The sequence below is a fragment of the Sciurus vulgaris genome, assembly GCF_902686455.1.
Source record: "Sciurus vulgaris genome assembly, chromosome: 2".
NCBI classification, from domain to species: domain Eukaryota; kingdom Metazoa; phylum Chordata; class Mammalia; order Rodentia; family Sciuridae; genus Sciurus; species Sciurus vulgaris.
Genome location: NC_136462.1, coordinates 165,083,012 through 165,108,395, shown reverse-complemented (window position 1 = coordinate 165,108,395; position 25,384 = coordinate 165,083,012). Strand labels below are relative to the sequence as shown.

General features: G+C 38.0%; 1 protein-coding gene across 2 annotated transcripts in view; it reads right to left on the bottom strand.

Annotated features, from left to right (window-relative positions):
- SEL1L2 (SEL1L2 adaptor subunit of SYVN1 ubiquitin ligase) overlaps window positions 1–25,384 on the bottom strand; it is a gene marked incomplete at its 5' end in the record, with an annotated part of 127,638 nt that overhangs the window by 5,541 nt on the left and 96,713 nt on the right. Inside the window, 8 exons of one of the 2 annotated variants that reach the window (XM_079128496.1) lie at window positions 4,486–4,658; window positions 9,301–9,375; window positions 9,483–9,648; window positions 10,833–10,981; window positions 13,206–13,293; window positions 13,842–13,904; window positions 18,868–18,945; window positions 20,114–20,182. In XM_079128496.1, the coding sequence (XP_078984622.1) occupies window positions 4,486–4,658; window positions 9,301–9,375; window positions 9,483–9,648; window positions 10,833–10,981; window positions 13,206–13,293; window positions 13,842–13,904; window positions 18,868–18,945; window positions 20,114–20,182 (861 nt within the window). The remainder of the gene's footprint in view (window positions 1–4,485; window positions 4,659–9,300; window positions 9,376–9,482; window positions 9,649–10,832; window positions 10,982–13,205; window positions 13,294–13,841; window positions 13,905–18,867; window positions 18,946–20,113; window positions 20,183–25,384) is intronic. The other variant, XM_079128497.1, reaches the window with a different exon arrangement.

Here is a 25,384-nt window from a genome sequence, read left to right as displayed (position 1 = left end):
TGATTTATGCCATAATTACTTTTATTTTTCACAGGTCTATTTATAATTTATTCAGTAGATGTGGTTTTGTTTTCTCTGCAGGATTCCTTAAAATATGTTATCTAGAAGATCTCAATATATATGTTTGAAATTCATCTCCAAATGATAATTTCCCTTCACCTTTTGTTTTATTTTAAGATAGCTAGCTTTCCTAGTCATTTTCTTTTTTTCTTTTTTTTGGCACTGGGGATTGAACTCAAGGGCATGAACCACTGAACCACATCATGTGTTTCTCATACATATTACATGTAACAAAACATTTTAGAACAGGACTTGAGGGTCCTAATACCCTCCTCCCATGAAATTAATTGTCCCTCCTTAACATGTTTATAATGCTTTACTTCTAATTCTTTTCAGGTGAACACACAAATATACACAAACACACACACCATTTTGGTCTTTACCTATACTTGTGAGCATATCCTTGTTTCTTCCACAGGATACTATAAGCTCTTTGAAGACTGTTATTTTGCTCTTGTCTCCAGAACCAAGCACAGTGCTTCCTGACACAAAACAAGCACTTCACAAATATTGTTGTGAATAAATGAATGAATGAAAAGCAGAGCACAGTTCCATGGACATTTAGAAGTAGGTATATTTTATATTTGTTGGAACATTGCAAGTTTCATGGAAATGATGACATTGGAGCTATTCTTTGAAAAGTGTGTTAGTCTTTAATGTTCTCCCAGTCCAGCAAAAGGGGTAATATGATCAAGAGTCAGGAGAGTTAAATTCCAAGGTCTTTGGGGGAAAAGAATAAATAGCCTACAATTTAGGGGGGGGGGGAGTGGCACATCAAGTCATTATTATCAAGGTAGGTTAGGTCAAGGAAGGTTATGAATTTAGGGTAAGAAGTCTGGACTTCATTAGGCAAAAGAAAGCCAAAAAAATTCTTTTGTGTGTTTGCATTTTTTTTCTGAGAGGTCACAATACCAGAGTTATACTTTATCAAGAAAAACATGGTAGTGCTCTGCTAGATGAATTATCTGTTAATTAAAGTAATGTAACATCTATAACAAACCCTAAATTTCAGTGGCCTAGCACCACAGAAATTTGTTTCTCTCATTCAGCATTCCAAAGTGGGATGTTCCTGGGTGCTGCTGAATCTGCATCACATGGTAACTCGTGCCCATCAAGTGGTTCTGCAATTCCCAGTAACCTTTGTACCTTCTGTTGCATTCAGCCAATGGAAGGGGAAAGAGACCTAATTCTTAGTTCCTTTAGTTCACTAATGGCATCCTCCTTTTTTACTTCCATACCACTGCTAAGAGCTATTCATGTGGATGCAAGAAGTGCTGGGAAAGATAGTCTATGACTAGAGAGGCAAACCCTAACAACTCTGCGATGTAAGGACTGGTGATTACAAACAAGTCTTTGTGGGCAGAGCCATGTCTGTTTAAAAGAAAAACACTAGAATGGGAGACTGCCAAGTGGCCTTTGCAACAAACCTACCTGAGCAGAAATTCAGACCCAAATCAGAGTAAAGATATTAGGAATGGTCAGGAGGGAGCATTACTGAAGTAACTCCAGATCAAATATAAATTGAAAGAATTTCATAATAATCTGTAAACTGAATGCTTATATTTCTAAACTAGTTCAGGTCCTCTCCTAATTCCTCTCTGGGTATTATTTTGTGTTCTCAAAACAATGAGGCAGTTAGTCCTTGTCCTCATTTAGGTCAAGCAGCTCACTGAGCTGATGGTTCTCCCTGAAGCTATTAGGATAACTCACCTAGTCCCACCTTCCTTTCCTAAAGAAAGATGAGAACAATAGTGACCCACATGTTTATACTGATTTACCAAGAGTTGATTTATATGTCATTTCTTCCTCAGAGATCTTAAATGCAGGGTTTACAAAAACATGATTCCACCAGCCTTTGATTCTCAGAGAAACGCTGGTAATATTATACTCATCTTTCTCACTGATTTGCAAGAGGATTAACTAATAAGGATTTTGAGGCATTTTGCTTAATTTCATGATAACAAATAATAGGAAGACCTATTCTCCTAACCTCTTTGCTTTCATTGGAAAAGTTCTGGGCTTTTAATTTTCACAATATTTATTTTAAGAATTATAATTTTCATATTAATTTGACTGTGAGATGGCAAGATTAATGACCTTTGCCCCTGGGTACTCGGTGATTATTTATCTAATTGCTAAACAAAAGAAATAAATAGAGAGTAATGGTCCCTCATTAGTTAACTCTAAAATTCCTTATCCAAATCTGAGGTTAAGAGCAGCCTCTGTGTTGTTTTGTTTAATGTAGACATAAAACATAGGAATAAACAGATCTCAGCTGAGTGAGCCTGATCAAAATGAACTACCCACAATTTAACAGGAAAGCTGGCAGAAAAGAAGAAGGGACCAGAAGGAAACATCAAAGGGTTTTTCTGAATGTATGAAATAGTTGTCTCAATAGCTGCTATTTGATATTGGGAAGAAAGCGCCTAGCAGAGAGGTCCATTCATGGTGACTCCAAGGAGGAAAACCGAAGTCTCCACTATGATCAGCCAGCTGGGCCTCAGCAAACAGCATGTCCTCTCCTGCACCATTGGTCTTGTGCATATGATGCCCCACCTCAGTCACCAGGGACTCCAGGCAAAATGGCCTCACTGTGGTGGGAAAGAGACTGTCAGGGAAACAAAGTCCTTTTTGAAGCATAAGGGGTGGGAGAGCTAACGAATTTAACACATGGAGTGGGGTCATTTGTAGCCTTTCTATAAACAATGCTTCTCTCAGATTATTATATTTTAAATGGGAAAGGATGAATACAAGCTTTAATCTTATTGAAGACTTACTTAGCAATTGCTTAAATTCCCTTCTGATCTAAATAACAGTCATTCCACACACTGTTTAACTACAAAGCCCTTTCACAAAGGCTTATTCATTTTATCCTCAAAGTCAGAAGCAGGCCAGGTATCATTAGTTCTGTTTTACTGATGTGGATGGCAGTGGGGGGGTGAAGGGTGGCTAAGTAACATCCAAAGAATCATCTGATTTAGCTATTTGGACTAGTCCATTCTCTTCAAAATTTTCCACAGGTAGCTCAGAACTGCTAGGCATGGGGGAAATAGGCTGGATTTGGATTTGACATTTTTCTACAGATTTGGATCCTGACACTGGTGAAAAATGATCAGGCAAAAGGAAGGCTGCAGGTGAGGACAAGACAGCAGGAATCTGTACTGCTGGATAATCAGTGCCTGAATCAGAAGCATTTGGTTGCAGTGTGCACTATTTTAGTAGTTCTCAGATAGGAAATTCCCTACTATTCAATTATTAGCACACTGGAAGAAAGAAGTAAAAAAGCCACTACTCTCCACATTATTTGGCTCTAGAAATGCATCCAGGAATATAAACCCTGAAGAGAAATATATACTTGAACACTAAGAATGACTCAGTGTAGGGCCCAAAAAACTTGGGGTCATATAGGTCTGGGTTGAAATTGTGGCTCCACCACTAATGAACTCTGCTAGGTTGGCCAAATGACTTAACCTCTGCACTGTGGTTACCTGATTCATATATTGAGGACAATTATAGGGCTTACCTCATCAAGTGGCTGTGTGATTTAAAAGACAGAGTGCACATAACACACCTAACCCAATACCTGGCTATTATTATCATTACTGACATTTAACATACCTTTCTCACCCTGTCAACACCAGTGTCATCTTCTTCTTAATTGTACTTGCTGACTAAAGGATTTGCCATGTAGTGTTAACTCCCTTTCCTTATGAATATGCCTCAAATCAAATGTAGTCTTTCTTTGGAAGATGGAGAGCCATTCTCTTGGGACTTTCTAAAGTGCCCAGTGCTGTATCATGGAACTGCGGGTGCTTCAAAAGACATTTCTGGATTAATGCCACCTCGGTCTGTAGCTCTTGTCACATTTTACTTTGTTACTGAGATGTTCAGTGTTGTTGGAAATTTCAGTGGAAAATGGCCTAAAAGTGGAAAGAAATGGAGGCAGGGGTCCCACTGGAAAAAGTAGGAACCTATGAATCAAACTAGCCTATTCTGGATTTCTCCTATTCATTCATTATGTCCTTAGCATAAATGGAGAAAACAAAATAATTTTCATAGAGTTCGTAGTATAGGTTGGCACATGAGAGAAATGCAGCAAACACTGTCTTTGCCTTTCTTCCTCTAGACTGATGACATGAATGAAAATCAAAACTTTTTTGCAGGGGGGGTTACTGGGGATTGAACGAGGGGCACTCAACCACTGAGTCACCTCCCCAGCCCTATTTTGTATTTTTTTAGAGACAGGGTCTCACTGAGTTGCTTAGTGCCTTGCTGAGGCAGGTTTTGAACTCATGATCCTCTTGCTTCAGCCTCCTGAGCCACTGGGATTAGAGGCTTGCACCACTGCACCTGGTTCCTCAAAACATTTTTAAATGTTCCTTTCCCACACAGCTGTCATTACTAGACTTGAACCAATGCAATTACCTTTGCGATACCTAAGCCATGTTCATACATATAGGCCAGATTGAACATGGCTTGAGCACTCTGATATTTGTCAGCTGCAATGCTGTAATGTGTGGCTGCTGTTTCGTAATCTTTCTTAGTTCCGTAGCCATAGTAATGGTAATCTCCAATTTTTACTCTAGCAAATGCATTGCCTGGTAGAAATATAAGAAAGAGAACAATCATAACTCAGATGGTTCATTTGTGAATTCCCAGTAAGTCAACCTAACGATCCTTGAATATACAAATAAACTCACACACATTCAAAAACACAGAATCAGAATTAGATATACTTTATAAAATAAAAAAATATATCACTTGATGCTAGTTGTCTTCATTGTAGGATAACATTCATGGTGCAATATAAATGATCGTAAGAATATTATAAATTTTACCTTTTAAATTCATTTTTTGGGAGGCAGGTCAACTCTTGGGAAACTGGAACTCACCCCTTCCATTCCTAGACTCTACTCCTGGAGACCTGCTTTTCTATATTACTGATTTCTTCCTCTGTACCTGATTAACCCTACTGGCCATTCAAACATGCTCTGGTGTCTTCTAGAAATAAAAATAAATGCTCTCTTTATCCCATGGTATCTCCTAGCTACTACCACTTTTCTCTGCTCCCCTTTATGATTGACCTTTTCGAAAGTGTGTTCTATGCTCACTATCTCCAGACCTTCACCTCCCACGTATTCTTCAACACACTTCAATCTTACCTCTGCCCCTTACCCCATGAAAGGGCTATTTTCAAGATGGTTGATGACTCCCATGGAACCAAATCTCTGTCCTCATCTTACTGTGCCTCCAAGCAGCACTGGAGTCACAGAACACATCTGCCCAAGAACTTTCCTTTCTTGGCATCAATAGTATGACCTTCACTTAATTACCCTCTAATAGATATAGAAAATGAAAACTCCCCAAGATAATGTGGACTGGGAAAATAAGGCCATGCACTGACAGCCTTCATCTCCCAAGACAAATGTTTTCCAGGTGCCGACTACAGACAAGGAGAAGGTGTTTTATCACCCCTAAAGTAACCGTCTCTAGGAGGTGTTAATCTCCTTCAAAGTAAATCCTCTCCAAACACTGCCCAGACTCTTGACCCAAAGAAGCTCAAATTCCTCAGTGCCCAACGAAACTAATATGTTTACCAGATCACCCCTCAAAATAACCTATTTAAATTTTTTTAAATAAAAAATAATAATAAACACATAAACCCAGTCTCTTTCTGTGTTCAGTGACTCATTTTCCACTGGGAAAGTGGATCCACAGACACCATTTCATCCCTGCATCCCCTGTTCCATTGTGAAACTGTTCCTAAATAAATAGCTGAAATGATTCATGAGGTTTTTGTCTTTCTGTGCTAATACCCTTCACCCCTTTTCAAACTCTTGCCCAACTCCTTCTCTACCCAGTTTCTAAATGTTGGCATGTCAAGAACTTCCTCCTAACAACTTATTTCTCTTTCTTCTTTTCTCTCCCCGACCCACTCTCCTTTATCTCAACTCTTTCTCTAAGACACCTTATCTAGTCTCATGGTCATCTATATGTTAACTATTTCTGAATTTTTATCTACAGTCCTATCTCTTTCCAGGGCACAGACTTTTATATATAATTCCTTCTTGATTGCTTGGATCTCAAACTTAAGATATCCAACAAAGATTCCTAAAATTTTGTACCCTTTCCCCCAATCAAAACCATCAGTTTCTTCCCTAAATACTAGCCCATCATTGTCCACACTATAAATCTAGGGAAATCATTCATACTTTCTCTTTTTACCTCAACTCCATCATCTAATTCCTAAGTCCTGTTGGTTCTACTTTTAAAACACACATCTCTTGACATCTCCTCCACCATCTAGTTCAAGGCTGGAATACTAGAGTAGACTTCAAACTTTTCTGTGTTTTTTATCTCCATTTTCAATCCATTCTCTACACAGAAGATCTTTCTAGGGTGATCTTTTTATATTGCAAAATAAAGTCATGTTATTCTCCTGTTTAAAATCCCCAGTTGCTTCACTTTGTATTTGGAATAATATCCAGTTCTTTACCTGATCTACGAATCATACTTAACACGTCTCTTACCTCCCTGACTAACCTCACTGCATGTCACTAGGAGTCTAGAAAATTCTAGACTCCTGGACTTCTTAATAGTCATTCAAACACAATAAACTCATCCACCTCAGGGTCCCTGCACAGGATTCTTACATTCAGATTCCTCAAGTCTCTCTGTCTACTATACCTGAAATTCTTCCAATTCTTTACAGGGCTGGTTTTTTATCATTTGGTTCTCAGCACAAGCGGCACTTTCCTTCCCAGAGCCTTTCTCTGACTACCTTGCTTAATGCAACCCCTAAGCGCCTGCCTCAATAGTAATCCATCCCATCTCCATGCTTTTATATCCTTCACAATACATATCATTGTTATCATATTTATTCCCTAGTTTATTTTCTCCCTCATGAGGGCAGTAACTCAATGAGGGCAAAACTCTTAGTCACTAAAGTCATCTCAGAACCTAGAATGGTATAAATATTCATGAAATGAATGGATAGACATGGCAGAAAATGTTTTAGAAGATGCTTTCCTCAGGGGTTAAGTAATTTAGGATATTGTTCTCCAACAAACATGAATATGTCAAGGAGAAAAAAGCCACTTGACCTTTTCAGAAATGTGATATCAGTCTTTTGAAGGCCACTTAGGGATGACTCCTAAGTAGAATTGGGTCCTTATATCTATTCTTTGGAAGAATGTTAACTGAAGAGATGAAGGAAAACACATCTGTGACATTGATCTCAGCTGGGGCAACCCTTCGCATAGTCTAGGTTTACTTGGAAAAAAAGAGGAAGTATCCTATATGGTATTGTCTGAGGTAGATCATTAAATGATGTATGGGACTCCTTTCAAAGATTTCTCCCCATTGGGCCTAGAGCAGTGCCTAATTCCTTTGGGGAATAAAGTTCTTTTAATCTTGTAGAATCCCATTAAAATGTAAATATCATTAGAAGAGTCATTTTTAGTTCTCTCAGAGTAGAGCTAATGTTATAAAATTCCTTAAAGTGACAAATGAGTTATCAGGGTTTGTTTGCCATATGCTTCAAAATGTATAGGCAATTGGGAGCAGTTCTTTTGGGAATGGTACCAGGAATGGTACCAGGAAATAGTCCTGGAAAGGCCGGGAGAGGTAGGAGGTCCATGGAATCCTAAAAAAAAAAAAATGCAATCCATCTCTAATGCTGTCCTAAACTGCCTTCCTTTGCCATAACCACAAAGGGAGCGGACTCTCCTGTGCATTTTCAAGCTTTCCAAGCTCTAAGCAGGATCCCAGAAGTCTCTGAGATTGGAAGACAGTGAACAAGCTGATTCTCAGAGGATTCAGCTCCAACTTAATGAGCGGGACCTACCAGGGGCATGTGGCTATTCTGACAGGCTCCCGGGGGTGATCTGTTGACAATAGAGGGATTTCTATTTCGGTTTCATGGTTGCAAGGTGGTGACTGAGTCCTGATGGCTCACTGCCCTCTTCACATGAAACAACTGCTAAACGAAGCACCACCAGTGACTAATTGGAAAATTTCATTATTAGATTTCCAAGCCCCCAAGCGAGCCATTCAGAGTCATATCTGGGGACATTTAATGCCTGACCTCTCTGTGACACATAATTAGCTTTAGAGGCCTGACTTTTTTATATTAGGGAATTTGTTTAATATTAACGTCCCCTCATTTTCAGTGTCTCTTTTCCTTGGTCCAGTTCACACCATTTCCTGTCTTGAAATAAACCTGTATTTGTTGCAACTGAGCTGATTTGCCATGGCTGAGAGGTTGCTAGTGTTGTTTTCCCACTCCAAATAAGGTCTTTATTGCATTTTAGAAAGCAGAGGCTTTTTAAGAAGGGAATCTCTCTCTAAAATTGCACTGATGGCTTGTTGCTGTTCTACTGGCTCAACCAGATCTGAGAAGGCACCACTGTGACTTTTTCCTCTGTCTCATATTAGCATCAGCTGAAAATTATTTTTTAACCCATTCATTTCCTGTTAAAAGGGATGATCTGATCTTAGCATGATGGGGTTTTAAGAAACTTAATTGGAAGCAAAATTGCTCTCTTATTGTAAGAGTTCTTCCCATATGTAAATGCCATTTGTGACAGTTTTAAAATATTGCTCTACTTTTAATAATATAATTTTAGGAGAAAAATGCCACAGTGCAAATGCCTCCTGTCAATGCTGTTCCCACCAATGGTATTTTACATTTTACTGCATGTAAAACCAATAAGTGGGAGGGATAGGAGAACTCCAGGTAAGGGAAAAGGATCTTCCCACTCATTTCTGCTTTGTTTTTGTTTCCTTTGGTTCAAACAAGTTAATGGTTATAGTAAATATCTGAGGTTTGTAGTAATCATCAATGTGATATTTTAGAAATCAAATGAGTCTTAGATACATATTAATTTTGCCTATAAACTCATAGAGGCATAGGTTACATCTCTGATGAGTTCAGTAAACAACTCAGCAAATGAGTGACTGAAGCCAGACTAAGAAAACTGTTCTTAAGTAAAATTATCATGTTTCAAACAACTGTTCTGGTGCCATGGAGACAGAGCTATTAAAAAAAAAAAAATTCCTAGGGTTTGCAAAACCAAGGGACTTTGAGAATAATGAAGAAAATAAATTCCTGAAAATGACCTCTAACATCAGTATAGTTCATATGATAATCTATGTGCCCAAAAACATTGCTGAAGCAAATAAGATGAATAATAGTGGACAGAGACCAGGTATTTTCTTATTTTTATCTAGGTTTTATACCTTGAATGGCAGCTCGATTCCATAGAAGAAGTGCCATCGGATACATCTTCTCTTTTTCAAAAATTTTAGCCTTTTCTAAAAGAAAAAAAAAAAAAAGACATTCCATTAAGAAGGCTTAAAATGCCTCTGTAGTAAAGTCATACATGCATATGTATGATTAGAGAATTTTTAACTTATCTTACTAGATTCCAAAATGAATGCTGAATTGCTTTGAGCTACTTCATACCCCATTTCTGCAAGCAGTGCATACTGAACAAGAGAAGAATCTATATCACCATCCTTATACGCAAAATAAGCTGTCAGGAATTTCTCAGCCCAGTGGCCTAGTTCACAGACACCTTTATAAAGCTGTATGTGGGAAAAGAAATCAAGCAGACTAGTTAGCCAGTATATTTCATCCCAGGAAAATGATAATGAAATCTATGTTCAGCACCCACTGGCTGATCAGGCAAGAATTTTAAGCCAAATGCATGGCTTTTGCAAATTATTTAGAGAGAAGAGTTAATGCTCTTTATAGGCACAGAAGTTACAAGTGTGTGTGTGTGTGTGTGTGTGTGTGTGTTTGTTTTTGTTTTTGTGTTTTGTCTTGAGAGAAACTTCCTCAAGCTTACTTTATCTTTGCATAATAAACTTTCTTGACATGGAGGATATTTGGCAGGACAAGAATGTATTGAGTTCAGGGTTGTTTGTTTGTTTGTTATTTAAAGGGCCTTTGTGGGTACTGCTGCTCTGCATGGCAAGTTACAAGGCCACAGCTGATGTGAAAAGGAGAGAATGAAGGGAAGACAGTGCCTCAGGGTATAGGTGACATAACTGCGAGGGAGGTGTGCAAAGCTCTGCAGGGACAAATGTCAGCTTAGCTGAATAGCCCTTATGTAACCAAAAGAGGTTAGCCATACATAATTCATTAGGAAGTTGGCAAAGGAGCAAATCTAAAGATAGATTATTAGCTGGCAGCTTTTGAAATGAGTTTCAGAGGGACCAGATTGCAACATGGAGGTATTTATACTGTTGCAGCGGACATATTTAATAAATCAATGAAGGGCAATAGGTCCTAAAAGCATTTGAAAAGTACATTACTGGCTCAGGCTTAAAGAATCCACTTTTTCAATTGTCATCCAAATCACCAAAAACCTAAGTAGTTGGCTTTCTGAGAAGAAGTGGGCTACATTTTCTAGGCTAAATCAAGCCTTTCATTTCCCAAGTAGCAACTTCCAATCCCACTAGAAGTGCCAAATTGCCCTGGTGATTTGATTGAAGGCTGAAACAGAGCTCCTTAACCGAATTCTGAGGCAAGTTCTGAACGTGATGGAAAGCCAAAGGCAAGAGAGAGGGGATCATTGCATTTTCTCCCTTTCCCAGTCCAAGTTACATCACTATTTTTCCTCTCTAGTAAATGTCAGTGTTCACATTGTCAATGGGAAGGAAAGAGGTAATAACCATAAAATAAAAGGCACCAACAATTTAAGGACAGTATCACCTCTCCTCTGTGTAAGAGATGATAAGAGCTTTAAAAACAGCCCAGTATTTACCTCCACAGCAGTCCTGCATGATCTTAACACTCCTGTTCCTGTTGCATACATCTCAGCCAGATAATAAATGGCAAGGGGCTGCCCACTCTGGGATGCCAAGTAAAAATATTTGAAGGCAAGTTTGTAATCCTTCCATACTCCAGAGCCAGCTGAAAATGAAAATTGTTTTGAGATATTCCCTCTTTATTTTTTTACATTATAATCTATGAATGTAATAGTCATAGTGACACCTGTTAGTTTAAATAGGATAGGAAAGGCCAACAAAAAGTCAAATCCACTATTTAAGGGTGGTGGGGGAAGCTGAGTTAGGGTGTAAGTAAAAATTCAGAAATGTGTGAACTTGACCTATTCAGAAAATTAAGAAAAAGAAGTTCAATTTCATTAAAATATTTCCTCAATATTGTATAACTTATTAATGAAAAGGAGACCAAGTGGTGGTCTCTAAGGACCAGGAGTTTCACCATGATGTGCTCACCATCCTTGTCACCTTTCCATGCCAGGATACTGGTATAGCTTATCCAGTCACAACCATGGAGCATGGAGAAGGAAATTCCCAGCTCCAAGAAAACCATCTCTGATCCAACTCAGGCTTGGAGTGAGGAGAGGCATTTGGCGCTGGAGCAAATGAATCAGAGGATTCCCAGCATTAGAAAATCTTGTCCTGACTCTCCTATCCCTCCTCTTTCTGAGTTAGACACATCTGGCACTTCACTTGCAAAAAGGAGGGGGCTTTCCCTAAGTGGTCCTTAAATTTCCTCCCAGCTCTAATATTTCTTGACCTTTAGAGACAATGCCATATGGTGATTAAAAGTAAAGGCTCTGGAGGCACATTGCTTGAATTTGAATCCCAGTTCCACGAACTGTGTAGTCCTGGACAACATGTCTGACTCAGTTTGTTCACCTATGAACAGCGTGGTACCCTGCCGCCAGGTATATTTTGAGCGGATTAAATGAGTGGAAGCATACAAAGATTTAATATACATTAGGCATTACTATTACTCTTCCTCTAGAAGCTTTAGGAATGATAGATCCTGAGCTGAGGACTTGGAATGAACCACAGGAAAAAGTTCTCAACACTCTCCCACAATATAGTGTAAAAAGAGCCTTTCTATGAGCCACTTTGGAAAATGCCAGCTGACCTCTTGACCAGATTTGACTTTTATGATACGCTCAGTTGCAGTTCTGGCTCCACCTCTGGTATGAAGGACTTGGTGGGGAGATGTTCAGTTCTCCTAGTATTTGTCCTGACCACTCCACCTCTCAGTTTCCACAGAGATTATTACGAACACTGTACCCCAAACTCTCTGCCTCTGCTCTCAGAAGGCAAATTTTTACCTATGACATTATTGATGAAAACTTCATATTGTCTCCTCACTCGCCTGTCTCCTCATCCTCCTGCCCCATATTTACATTGCACCATCTTTTCTTCCCTACTTCCAGTCTTCAAGGATGAGAAATCCCACTTCTTTATCAAGGTTAATGAGGTGTCCACCTACACAGGCCCAATCAGATCCTGATACCATCAACTTTTTCCAGAACAGTTTTCCATCAATTATAATTATGTTTAGGTCTCTCATGTAAAAACAACTCACTCTTGGTTCTCATCCCCTTCATTCTGTAATTCCATCTCTCTCCTTCACTTTTTGTAAGAATATTTTTATTCACATATTTTCTCACCTTCCATTCACACTCTAACCCATTGTCATCTGGCTTCCATCCCAACCAGTCTAATAATCTCACCGAGATTCTCCATATTGCCAAGACCCAGGGATATTCAGCCCTGACTTCTTTTTTAAAACCAGCCTTCTCACTGCATTTACAGTTATGCTGTCATTCACTGATTCTCTCTCTGGAAGTACTGTCCCTTTGTCTCCTTTTTAGATAATTTTTCCCCCTGTCGCTCTGACCATGCCTTTTCATTCTTCCTGATGCTCATTCTTTCTCTGCCTATCCTCTAAAAATGTCAGGGACAATCCCCAGATTTCTGACCAGACCCCACTGCTTCTTTCCTCCACTCTCTTTTCCCTTTGCCATCACAGATGCTTTTAACTCACACCTATTTGTTGATGCCTCCTAAATCTTTCTCTTCAACTTTGACTTTTCTTGTGTGTTTCATACTTGCCTTTGGATATGCGCATTGGCTAAAACAAGAACCTCAAACTTAACCTTGTCAAAGTTGAGCTTTCTGACTTCCCTTCCCTACTCCTTCCACTCCTGCCTTTTCTTCAGTCTTCTTCAAATCCCTCTTTAAATTGCCGCCTGACTGTTCCTTCTGAACCACTCACACCAACCCTTTGATTTTTGTTGTAAAAGGAGCAGACTTACTAATGCATATGTCATTCTAAATAAAGCAGCTGTATTTGTAGTACCTACAGTAGTACATGAAGCCTAACTGGAACTGTGCATTGGGCCATCCTTTTTCTGCAGCTTTCTGAAAGTATTTAAGTGCTTCGGCATAATTCTGCAAGATAATTACACTCTATTACTCAAAGCTGTATGTATAACTCCATGGTAACAATTGCCTTCCACTTTTTTAAAGAGTGCCATATGGGCTAATTAAAATAGCATCAGAAATAAAGTACATTTTATTTTATTATTACATTAGATTCTATTAGGAAATAATTTTCTCATTTTCAGTGTAAATTATGTATTTTTCTACATTGACGGTAGGTTTTGTTAGATGTCAGGAGAAGGTCATTCAAAAGACGTTAAACTAAGAAGATAAATTTCTCTATCAATAAAATCCTCAGGGGATAGATATTTTCAAGGCTACTTAGAATCTATGATTCTAAGATATAATTAGAGTTGCTATTCTTGTCACAAGCTTGTTCTCCTATGTCTCTTTGGCAAAGATTCTACTGAATTATTTTTTTCTCTATTATCAGATATAATAATTTGACCAACTAGGTAATAGAGACTAATTCCCATAAATTAATGAATGATGATGAATTTTATCTTATGAATTGCTAGAAATATGTTGAAAATATAAAAAAAAATTATTTAACTTACCACAGGAACTCCTTTTCCATAAAAGTAAAGGAGACCAAGTCCATGAAGACCAATTGCATTGCCCTAGAAGAGTTACAAAAATCTAAGTAAAGGCCCAGAAGAATTCATGATAAGGAAAATTACTTCAAAGTCATTCAAAATGTTTGAAATATACTCTGTAAGAGATTAATCAAGGCAAGCTAATCAGGCAGCTGGCAAGTTATTCTGACCCTCTCTAGTTTATCTTTTTACACCTTCATAACCCCCTCTGACTAGAAAATAAACGAGGGAAAAGAATGTCAAATTCTTACTCCATTTTTTCATTCAATGCTTATTTAGGATTTGCTATGTGTGTGATTCCATAATAAGCATTGGGCAGAGGTAAGAAGTAAGAGGTGAAAAATGAATGAACCATGATCCCTGCCTTGGAGAGCTTATAGACTCATGGGCTCTGAGCCATATCAGAGGGGTGGGTCAGATTTCTTAAAGTCATGACAAATGTGCTAACTTCTAAAGTGAAATCAATTGAGAATGTTGTGCTCACCTAGAAGAAGGACATTTAAATGCCTGGAGAGGCTAGGAATTGAAGAGGATTAAATTGTCAGGGTGAAGACATTTGAGTTGTATCCTGAAGGACATGTAGGAGCTTTCCAAAAGGGGAAAGTGTATCCAGAGAGTTTTTACTTACTTTGGTCAAAGGAGGTTGACATAAACAACCAAATAACATTTTACAGACTCTGTGGATTTCAATTCAGCCATTACAGATAGTAAAGCATTGTTGCTATATATTTCTTTATTCAAATTTGACTACTTATAACATCGCCAGTGTTTTCTTTTTCACTTGATGCTAAATTAATTATCATTTATTTTCCAATTAATGTCCTGAATACTCTGAGAGCATTTAGCACATTTAGTACTAAAAGACAGTGATCCACTAGCAAGTATTCAAATATATTGGTATCTAGCACATTGATTCCAGGTGAAGAGTGCCTTGAAAGTAACTTCACCAACTAGAAAACTCACATTTTCTTTTTATCTCCCCTCACATGCTTCACTCTCAGGTAACTGTGTAAGGAGCCATGACTTGGCCACTTGACTTTCTTTCAGCATATTGATATGTACGTTTGACAGGTTTATATTTCCTCAGGAACTTAAGTTCTAATAGAAAGCTCTCGGAATTTCTTCTTACCATCTAAATTTGTTTAGTATGGACCCAGTGTTCTTTCTTTGTATAGGCATAGCATATATATAGAAAGAAGGCATATTTCAAAACTGTTTCAAGAATCCAAACTTTGAGCCTATGCATGTATCAAAGGACCCAGTATTGTAAGCGCTCTTAAGGACAATCCATCTGTATTTAAAATAAGTGGCATCTCTGCTCTGTTCTTCCCTTTTCTCTCCTGATCATGTCTACCTGTGACTTATTTCTAGGAATCATGGGTTATGCTGCTTTTGGAGTAGTAAGAGTTGTGTGAAAGATTTGCAAAGCCTAGTGAACCTGTCTTCGTCTAATTAGCTTCATTTAGAAGCTATGAAAAATGGAAGGGAAGGGAAGAGGATGAAAATGAGAGAAGGTAAGGAAAAAGGGAAAGAAGAAGAAAGTTAGAATAGCTGGAACAAATACTTTAGGAGAGTCCCTGGGAAACTAGAGGCTCTTTGGGTTAATGCCCAGAGTACTTGTTCAGAACTTTCAGGTCAAGAGTAGCCAATGCAGGAGCCATTCTGGTGATGTAAGAAGTATATTAAGCCAGGTAATGGAGAGAGTGGTGGCGACCAAGGTAAACCAGAGTGTGCCTCCCCTGTCCAAAGACAGCAGAAGCTACTCAACCACTCTGCTCCAGCCAGTCACTGACACACAAAATGGCACTCCTGTACAGTCACTCTTGCCATTTTCCAAGAAAATCTGAATGTCCAAGACAATTCTTTTCTCACAGCAGATGAGTAATGTGCTGGCATCGTAACAAATTTTGAGGAAGGCCCATCTCACACAATGGTGTGAACGCTCAATCATCATGCTTATGAATCACAAAAGGATCTGTGTTCAAATTTCAATGTGAAATTTACTTGTTTTTCAAATCCTTTTTGGGCCAAATAAAATATATGTGTAGCCAAGACCCCAGTATATACAACTTCCACATTAGGGCTTAGGTTAACAGAAGATAGTTCCTTTATTTAATGAAACCTGGTTATGGTTCATTGGACTTATGAACCTGGCATATGGTTCATATGGATGACCCTTGTCGTCCTTGAGTTGAGGAGATATGGCCTTCAGACAGTAGGACCGAAACCAGAAGGTAGAAAGCTGCAGAATCTCAGCAGTAGAGAGTGATTGTGGGGTAAATTCAGAAGGGAAAGATGTTGTGAGCCTGTGAGGGTGAGGAGGCTTTATGAAGGGAAAGAGGATTGAGCTCTGCTCTGGGGATGAGTAGAACTTGGAATGGGGAACTCGAACAAAGGAATAGGTATGATAAAAGCATGGAGATGGGGTTGGGCCAGACGTGTTCAGAAGTATAAGATAGAATCAAAGGCATATGATCCCATGTAGACTTATGTCACATAATTTTTAAATTTTAAATTGTTTTCTACATACATTGCTTTTTACATTAGTGTTTAAAGTAAATTATACAAAAGTGGGTATAAAGTCTGTAACTATGTGTCCTGGTACAAACAAAATTTAGTAGTAGTATGTTTTTTAAAGTAGTAAGAGGAAAATATGCATTAGAAATTTGACACATTGTTCAAACAATGACCAAGGAGTATATGTCTGTGCCCACTGAGTGTCTTTCAGAATAATTACCTTAAGTGCAACTTTATATTTATTTCATAAAGAAAGGAAGTTCAGGTTTATAATAGAGTAGCACGGATCACTGCTAGTTACAAAGTCCTGAATAGTTAGGGAGCTGACTTAATTTACACACCTAACTTCCTGGCATCATTCCTTTGGACTGACAAATCAGCATCATTTGCCAGTTTATAGGAGATCTTCCTCAGTTACCTTCTTTTCAGTCTGCTGTCCCTTGTCCTCCTAATGTAATGGTGCTCCAGATGACTGTCTTGCTAAGCAACAATTTCATATAAATTACAAGGGAGAGGAGCAGAGTACTAGCTTTCCCAGTAATTTACACCACAAGAGCAGCAGCTAGAGGTGCTAGTCATGTATAAATAGTCTCCTAAGCAGTGTGTAGGCTTTTAAAAACTGAGAACAGTTGAAAATACTCCTCAGTTTGAAGACATCTTTATTGCCAGTGTTGCACTTCGAAATTCTAAGATAAATAAAAGATTCCTACTGTGTGGTGGATAGAAAGTTTATAAAGGCCATTTGCCAAAATAAGGTTGATAGTTGTTGGAATGAGGACATTCTTTATGTATTAAGGGGATTCAGAATCATTTACTAATTTTTATCTGGCAGATAACAGCTTCCTGGTGCTAAGAACCAGGACAAAGGTTTTGGCAGCAAGACACGTATCACAGTCATCCCTAAGTACCTGTAATGGTTTGGTTCCAGGACCCCCAGAGATAAAGATAACAAGATCCACAGATGCTCAAGTCCCTTATGTAAAATGGCATAGTATTTGTATATAACCTATGCATATTCTCCTGTATACTTTAAATCATCTCTAAATTATTTTTAACATCAAATATAATATAAATGCTATATAAATAGTTGTCGCACTGTATTATTAAGGAATGACAAGAAAAAAAATTCTGTACAAGTTCATTCAGTATAGATACAATTTGTTATGGTTTGAGCATGAGAAGACCCCCAAAAACTCCTGTTAACACAGGAATATTCAGAGGTGAAGTGATTTGATTAGTCAGTTTGGATTTACTGACTGGGTGGTAATTGTGGGTAGTGGGGGCTAGGCAGGTGTGGCATGGCTGGAGATGGTGGGTCACTGGGGAGTGCCCTGGAAGGATTCATTTTCCTTGTGATCCCTTCCTCCTCTCCCATCTCACTCCTTCCTGACTCCCCTACCCCATCATGAGCTGAGCAGCTTTCCTCCTTTGGGTCTTTCCCCCATGATGTACTGCCTCACCTTGGACCCAGAGCAGTAAAATCAGCCATCTATGAACTGAGACCTCTGATACCGTGAGCCAAAACTTTTTCATCTCTTAAATTGTTCTTGTCAGGTATTTTGATCACAGGAACGTAAAAGCTAACTAAAACTCAATTTTTTTTTTAATCCGTTGTAGTTTGAATTCATGGATACACAACTCAGGACACAGAGGGCCAACTGTTATACCATTTCTGTATTCCCTCATAGTTCCAATCCATTCAGCCCTGGATATATTTCTAAGTTCACTCTACCTAACTCGTACCAGATTTCAAAAGATAATAACTGATATACAGCACTTACTATGTGTCAGGCACTGCTTTAAGTATTTTATGATATGAGACGTGTGTGTGTGTGTGTGTGTGTGTCTTAAATTCTGATGATGATAGCATTAGGCAAATTTTCTTATTTGAGTTAGCAAGGTACAAAAAGGTTAAATAACTTAGTCATAGTCAAAAGTGAGTTGTAGTGCTGACACTCAAGCCAAGAATTCTGTCTCCAGAACCATGTTCTTGATCACCTTGCCCTGACCACCTTCCTGACAACCTCCTGCCTGAGCCAGGAAGAGCTCTGGTCTTTGGATAAGATATGACAGGAGAAAACTGGATATTCCCTGGTTGTCTTTGTCCTAAACTTAGTGCAGTTATTGACTGAGCTACCCCTTCCTCTGTCCTCATTTCTCTCGTTTCCTATTCTTGAGCTAGAAAGCATCACCTACTACAGAGGAGAGAAGAAAGCAGAACTTTTGTTTGGATTTTTGCTAGCCCCCCACCTTAGGCCAGCACAAGTCACTGTCCTTTTTTGTTTACCAAGAAGACAAGTTGTAGCTTCCCCACCCAACCCATCTTTTTTTTATCAAATACACTCATTTCTCCAGGACACAAAACTCCTTCCAGGTTCATTATCTGGATTTGGGACTTTGAAGTCAACTCTTGAGCATCAATCTGTACATTCAAAAAAGTCAATTGATTTTTAGGTAGTTGAGGACCTACCTTATTGGCTGCCATGGAAAAGTATTTAAAGGCAGTAGCATTATTTTGAGGTGCAGCAGCATTCCCCTCTAAGTACATCTAGAAAAAAAAAAAATAGAAGAGGGTATAAAAAAACAAAAGAATTTAAGGGTGATACAAATATTTTTGAACTAAATAAAGGTAATGATTGCACAACATTGGGAATACAGTAAATACACTAAATTGTACATTTTGAAAGTTGATTTTAAGCTATTTGAATTTTTCCTCAATTAAAAAAAAATTCAAAGACTAAGGCTATAATCTACTATATATATATATATATATATATATATATATCCTGAAGTTTTATATATATATATATATATATATATATATATATATATATATATATCCTGAAGTAATCTTGCCCAAGGACAAAGAAATGGACCTTATTTGTGTTTTCTCATGTTTCTTGCATCTAAATTACTGTAGGTGACCATTCTGGAAGAAGGGCACTTATCCCCATGGTTACTAATGCAAATTGGCTGCAGGGAGCCAAGGGCAGCACTGGGGAGGGGGGAGGGAGTGGTCTTTGAAAGAGAGAAAACACTTCTCTCTAGAAAAATCTCTACAAAGCCTGCTCAGCAGTCATAGGGGACACTCAGCAGACATAGGGGTCTCCCAGCAGAGGTGGCATAAGGATAGACGTTGGTCAGTGTAGAACTGGGTCTCTTTCCAGGGGTGAGGGAAAGAGACACCTGACATGGCTGAAGCTGGGGAGTGTTCATGGTCTCAGAGCCACACTCAATGGAGGATCCCCACGTCAGGTGCAGTTTCAAGGTTGTTCCAACTGCCTCAGATAAAGGTTGGTGTATGGACTTTTTCCCAACCTGTCAACTCAAGAAAACCATCCTCATATTGCAGCTGAATGTCCCTCAGTTGTTTCCATGAAAGAGGTGGCAGTTCTATCACCCCACATTAAATTCATTTAGCTGGTACCTTTCATTTCTTAGGGTATTTGTTTGTTTGTTTGTTTGTTTTTTCCATACTAGGGATCAAATCCAGGGTCCTGTGAATGCTAGGTAAGCTCTCTACCACTGAACTACACCTTCAATCCTTTTAAAAATTTTATCTTGAGACAAGTTCTCCCTAAGTAGCTCAGGCTCGCCTCAAACTTACGATTATCCTGCCTCAGCTTCCCAAGTAGCTGGAATTACAGGTGGGTGCCACCATACCTGTCCATTTCTTAGGTTTTTAAGAAATGAATTGAGCAACTTGAAGTATGTACCTTTCCTATAAAAGCCATGGCATTTGCACTTCCGGCCTTTGCTGCCTTTAAGAAGTAGTATAATGCTTTCTGGAGAGAAAAGGAACAGTATTATTTCCAGTCACAAAAAAATGTTATGCAGTGGCCTTTTGAACCAAACTTTCTTTATTCAATATGCATTCAAAAATATCTATAAAATGCCCACTTTTTTCAAGGCACTATTCCAAGTGCTATTTCAGTCATAAACAGAAGCAGAAGAATATTTATATATCAGAATATTTATATATATATATATATACACACATATATATTCTGAAGAGTGGGAGATATATCACATATATATGTGTGATTATATATATTTATCTCACATATATAATTTTAGAAGATGAAGATTCATTTCTCACATTTGGGAAGGCATGATAGGCATGTGGCTTTGTAGAGAAGAGATAAATTCCAGTTATAGAGCTAAATAGTTCATTATTTTTAAAAATATAGGCTTTTATGTTAACATTGTGTACTTGTTTTATAAAACAATTTGTACTACAGTGAGCAGAATCCTAATGTTTATGAGACAAAATAAGACCTGATGAGACTAGGTCTTTCTACAGAGGTAAGCTTCAAGGCAATCTCTTCCCCAAATCAAATTAAAGGAGGCAAGCAAAGCCTCGGATTTTTGTCTAGGTCATAACATTAAATGAAACACTCAGTTTGGAACAGATAATGCTGAACTTGTCCCTTGCTACCACATTTCCTAGCCTCATCCTGACCTTCTAGAAAATCCTTTCAGAAGGAACCACATGAAATAATAAAAGAGATCAGCTCCAGGGATGAGAAATAGACACTCTCCAAAGTGACTTATTAGAACACAATTCTTCTGCTCTTTAATGGGTCTTGACTGGATTGATGTGTAATGATCCACTCCTTCCCACAGAGAAGAGAAGGTTTGAGGAAGAAATGCAGGCAGAATTTTATATGGAAATTTGCTCTAAACATATTGCTAAGTTATTTGAGAGCCACACCCTTGTTACCAAAGTCAATCTTTCTTGTGAACATATATACAAATGCCACTTTTGTTGAACCTCATTGTACCATGGATTCATCCATTCATTCATCTCCATTTATACATCTTCATTTACACTTTCCAAAACTTGATTGAAATCTGATATATGCCTGGTGGTTGGTATGTTATGTATTATGTATTATAGGTGATTCATACAGCAATACAAGGATCATGTTTTCTCCCTAACAATGATGCTGAAAAGAAAAAAAAAAAATACATGTTAATAGCAATAAGGGTGTAGGTGATAGGTGAGATCAAAGGAATGCCAACAAGAATTAGAAGGGTGTAGAATAACAGATAATAGAAATTATACTTAGTTTTCTAATACAAATTCACAAACCTTTTCTTTCCTGATCTTTGCAATATCACCAGGAGGCAGGTTATTAATATCTGATACTATTTGATGACACTCAGAATTATGTGGCTAGTGCTAGAGTCCCATAAGCTGCCTGAATACCATTCCCATTACTTGGAACCCAGCCTCCATGGTATAAAGCAGAAAGCAAAAATGATAAAGTTGGAGATGAGTCACCAATACAGAAATCGTCACAGGCTAGGGAAATGTCATGGGCAAGGGAATGGTGATGGGAATGTCCAAGCTGTGTCCAGGCAGTAGAATAGTAGGAAAATAGAAATAGTAGGGGAAAATATAAAAATAGGAAATAGAAATAGTATAGCTGAAATAGAATATCCAAATCTAAAACTTGCAAAAGTGAAGTGGGGGCCTTAGTCTTGAATACCAGCCTTTAATTTTATTTTGCAGAACATAGGAATTATTGGAAATTTATGAGCATTAGGGAATCCTAAAGCTAAAATGTCTGTTAAAATCTAAGTGTCAATTGGATGGGAGGAAGTTATAGTAATATATGATTCGCCAAATTAGAGAACATTAATATAAAAATAAAGATATTTCTTATGACTATCTTTATGGGTCAGACCTGAATATGTCCCCAGATAAGTGTATAATTTATGCAAGTCACATTATCTAAAGGTTTTGATTTCCTCATTTAGATTCTGCTCCTCTATACTCTCAGGGCACCCTGTCCTGTCTCTACCATGACATTCATCTACTGATTTAATGTCTATTTGTCTTGCCCAACATTGGATCCTCCATACTTAGGATAGTGTCTGCAATATGTTAAGCTGTCAGAAAATATTTTAAGAATGAGTGAATGAATGAATGTTTATGAATCTCTAAAATAAGGGAGCTGGACTTTAATCTTTATGGGTCCTTCCGGTTCAAGTATTATGATTCTATGAAATCATTTTCCAAGTCCAGTTTAGTAATTTGGCTTTCAATTGCCTTAAAATAGCGCTGAAGAAAAGTTTTGTTCTGGGAAAAGAATTTGAACTGTTAAAAAAATAATAATATAGCTTCCAGAAGCAGACAAAACTGGGATTTCCTCCACCCTTCAATATTGTGTTGCCATAAAGATCAAAAGTTGAAGTTTTCTCACATACTGCTCCACTGTCATGGCTTTCTTGGAATTTCAATTATCTGTTCTTTTAAAATTCACTTGCCCTTAATGCTGCCACTTCAATTGTGTAAAAATGTATTAGACACCATGTCAAAGTACCATGCAAGCAACTTTGATGGGTATACATGTGCCAATCTGAGTTCTTGATCTCAAAGAGTTTAGATCAGGTACATATCCATCCATCCATCCATCCATCCATCCATCCATCCATCCATCCTTCAAATATTCGCTGAACACCTATCATCATATTTTAGTAATTCTAAGATATACTTCTCACCCTATCTCATTTTAATCAGGATACTTCTGTCAGTAGCATATTATAATTTATATTGGCAAGTTTTTTCTTTCTCAGTAGAACATAAAATAATGGTGTGTCTTACAATTGATGGTATCTTAGATTGAAAGGTAATTATGTTAAGTGAAATTTTATTATTTGAACTTATGTCTTTATGTATTTATTTTATCGGTGCATTGTAATTATACATATGAGTATGATTCATTATATTATATTTGTACATGCATATAACATAATTTGATCAATCTCATTCTTCAGCACCTTCGCGTCTCTCCTTCCTCCCCAATTCACTTGCTCTACTCCACTGAACACCCATCTATTATTGTTGTTATTTTAATTAGTGTATTATAACTAAGTCTATCTATCTACGATTCACTGTGGCATATTTATACAGGGACATAGTATAATTTGGTAGATTTCATATCCCTCTACTTCCCAATGCCCTCCCTTCCTCCCACTCATGTCTTTTTAAAAAATGAGTATGAGTTTTCATTTTCTCTAAGAAAATCCCTAATTTAATCAGTTTATAACATTTCCCCTAGAATGAAGTGCCAAGAAAATGTATTGTTCTAAAAACATTTTGAACACTTCTTTTATCACAACCTCTGTAAACCATCCTGAAAAGGGATGATATTAGATCTTTTTTTTAGTGAATAGCAGGGTAGATAAAACATTTGCCCTTACATGTTTGACATTATTCCTTTGCCAAGTTTAATTTAATTATGCTTTATCTTCTTTAATAATATGAACCCCAAAACCCTGATTTTCTAATCCAATTTGTTCTGAACCTGAGTATATTTAGGAATGCAAATGACATTAAAATTTATGTGTAGAAAAATTCAAGATAATGTAATCAAGAATTTCATATACAATACTTTCCAATAATGAAGAATTTGGTTGGGGAGGGTAAAAATGTTGCCTACGATGACCACTCACGAGAGAGAGTTATTTAAACAAAGTGTGAAGGGTGGGGCAGGGAAGGCAAGAGTTATTTCCAGGTATTTTGATACTGACTGAGCATAAGCTTGGGTGTTGCATTTAAAAAGAGTCTTTAATCAATAATTTCTTTGGTGGACTAAAACAGTATACTGGCTCAAGTGGTGGTTTTCAGGTGAAAAGCAACATATAATGTTTAGGATTTAAGCATCTTATGTGTAGCAGGCACTATTCTAAGGACAGGGTGCATACATAGTTAAAAAGACAAGAATGTTTATTGCAAATGTGGTAAGATAAGTGATAGAAAAATAGTGTCAGTCAAAATTTCCTCTGAGGAGATGAAACTTGAGGATGAGAATTCTGGCATAGTCAAAAGCTGCATTTCAGAAATGAGGTTTATACTTTTATCTTCCCTCTCCTCTCTGAATCTCCCCTGCCCATCCAAGTTGATTCTGGTGCAACTAAGTTATAGGAAGTTGCAAAAATGACCACAATACTTTGCCACTCTGCCCACTTAGAGAAGTCCACTTCCCTGTCCCTTCAATCTAGCTGGTCTTATGGCCAAAAGAATGTGGCAGAAGTGACATGTGAGTTCTCAGCTGAGGTCTCAGGAGACTTCTGCTCTTAGGTTTTTAGAACCTTTGACTGCCATGTGAAAAGTTAGGGTCAGAAGGCTGGAGGAAGAAACCACTTGGAGAGAGGTCCTAGCTATCCTAGCTGTCACAGTTAAAACCATTATAAACCAGGTAGCTCTGGCTAGTACTCCAGCTAACTGCAGATACACGAGCAAGTTCAGCTAAGATTAGCTGAGTCTGGCCCAGACAAGTATTGCTAAACTGATCCTAGTCAAAATTATTGATCTACCCAAATCATGAATTAACTATATTATTGTTGTTTTAAGCCACCTAATTTTGGAAGTATTTTTTTCATGTATACTATGATGACTGAGACATAAGCGATTTATCTTAAGGTTTGAGATTTTGACTGGAGCCTCCCATCAAATTCAAATTTATTAGGTTGAGGAAAGCAGAAAATACCAGACTGAGCTTGACCCAGAGAGTGCCTGAGCCACTAGAATGGTTCTTGAATTTAATTTGCCTTCTTGGGATGTCTGAATTGGAAGCAAGAAGCCCAACCCAAGATGAAGGAACTTTTGAGATCATGTTATTCCTTCTTGCTTTTTAAACAGAGAAACAGATGATAAAGGCTCCTCCCCACCCACCCGCCACCCCCAGGCCCAGGTCACAAGATTATAAAGTTTAATAGAAAGAGCACAGGTTTGGAATGATTAAGGCCTGAGTTCTAATTCTGCATAAACAACGTTACTTTCCAGCTGTGAACCTTGAAGCAATTACCTCTACAACCTCAGGTACTCATTGGTAAAACAGATAAAATATCCTCTGTGAAAGAGCCTTACTTGGCTCCTGGTAATGAACAGCTGCTGGCTGCTGGCACTACAGCCCTGGAATCCTTCCATGCTGGCCCTGGGCTTGCACTTCATTCTCACCTGAGGTGGCTCCAGC